Below are 1,701 nucleotides of genomic sequence, written 5' to 3' on the forward strand. Positions count from 1 at the left end.
CAAAAAGCTCTTAAAATGCAGTAGAGTGAAACCAACTGATGACATAGTTGTCCTCACCTGTGTTTACCATGACCCAAAGACTGAGTAAACCAGGAAGTTTTGCTAAGTTGAATTTGCCTAGCCCTCCTTCTTTACCTAGTTTGACACAAGCAATTTCCTTTCACTTTCCACAAGTAAAACAAGGAAGAAAAAAAATACTGAAAACTCCATCCTGACATCCACCGGAATGCAGAGGATGATCAGACCAACTGAGCAGGTCAGCCTCATTAGCTGCCCTCATGTGTCAGTTTTCTTCAGTAACAAAGTTAAAAGATGGCCCATGGTATATAGTTTAACAGGATGCTAAAAGGAAGTTTTTGTGAAAACATATTTGCGTAGGGTAAGGGCTTAAAAAGTTGGCCCTAAATTAGTATTGGACACCATCAGATTGAGCTGCAGAAAATCAAATTGCCCTAAACTGACTTTAGACACCCTCCTCCCTCTTCTCTCCCATCCCAGATGATTACAGACAAGGAGCCAATTAAGTTGCTTCAAAATATTTAATACGTGTCAGACACGTAGAGTTAACGTTTTTATACAAAAATCAATACAACGAAGGAGAAAATACTGTACAAAAACCTTGTCAGCTCCCCCAACCTTTATACAACAAAGACTGGAGTCACCGGATCTACAAAACCATAAGGTCTTTCCACTTAGGGCTTCTGTCTGTAAACTTTGTTTCGTTAAACACTTTTCAAAAGCACTGTGTAGTAGTTCTGATCTAGAGCTTTTAAAAATATATCTATTCTCTATAAACTCCATATTTCCAAGCTTGAACTCTTCTGTGAAGTTCATCAAGCTTTTTATTTTTTTCTTTCCCTGTGGGGAAGACAAGAGCCGCTGGATTCCCTTTTCCCAGAGTAATCACAGGGTACGGAAGTCTCTTCAAGGAGATGGAAAGGTGGGAGAGCGAAATAATACAGGTCTCTGCTCCAGACTAAATCCCTCCAGTCTGAGGAAATCCTGGGAGGAAATGCCACTCCCGGCCCCGGTGCGGGGCTAGCTTTCATGTGAGGGGCGTGTGTAAAGTCCCTTCCGCCCCCGGGCACGAAAGGGGAACTCCCCAGCCCCAGCTCCTCCGCCGCTTCCCCCTCGGTGCTGCTGGCACAGGAAAGTCCCCGTCTGCCCCCGATCTCCTCAAGCCCTGGGAAAGGGGTGGTGCATTCCAGAAGGACAAAACGGTCTTAATTCAACAAAACAGACGTACGTACACAGACAGAACACTACACAAAAGTTAAGGATCGTCCTCTTCCGCAAGCCTCGAGGGGGAGGCCGCCGAGCCCGAGGGCAGTCGGTGCTGCCCGGCGGCACCCAAGGTCCCCGCAACGCGCCCAGCGCCTGCGGTCTCCGGGCCGTCCTTGCGGCCCCACATCGGGGTCACCCGCCGCTCAATCTCCTTCCGAACGGGACCCGGGGGCTCAGAAGGCCACGATGGCTGTGCTCCAAGGGTTAATGTCTCTCAGCACCGGCTTATCGCAGCAGATCTGCCCGGGCTCGGCGGCTTCCGCACCGCTCTCCTCTCCCTCGGCTTCCTCCCGGCCGCCCCCGGGGCTTTTCCGCAAGAGTCCCGAGAAGCTGGAACCGAAGATGCTAATGAGGTTAGCCACGTTACCGGTCTCCATCTCCTCCTCCTCCTCCTCCTCCTCCTCCTCCTCCTCCTCC

General features: G+C 50.0%; 1 protein-coding gene across 1 annotated transcript in view; it reads right to left on the reverse strand.

Annotated features, from left to right (window-relative positions):
* Window positions 1-520: 520 nt before the first annotated feature.
* Window positions 521-1,701, reverse strand: part of IER5 (immediate early response 5) — a 1,746-nt gene continuing 565 nt past the window's right edge. Inside the window, exon 2 of the mRNA XM_029933365.1 lies at window positions 521-1,697. Within this exon, the coding sequence (XP_029789225.1) occupies window positions 1,458-1,697 (240 nt within the window). The 3' untranslated portion in view covers window positions 521-1,457. The remainder of the gene's footprint in view (window positions 1,698-1,701) is intronic.

Source organism: Suricata suricatta, chromosome 3, assembly GCF_006229205.1.
Source record: "Suricata suricatta isolate VVHF042 chromosome 3, meerkat_22Aug2017_6uvM2_HiC, whole genome shotgun sequence".
NCBI classification, from domain to species: domain Eukaryota; kingdom Metazoa; phylum Chordata; class Mammalia; order Carnivora; family Herpestidae; genus Suricata; species Suricata suricatta.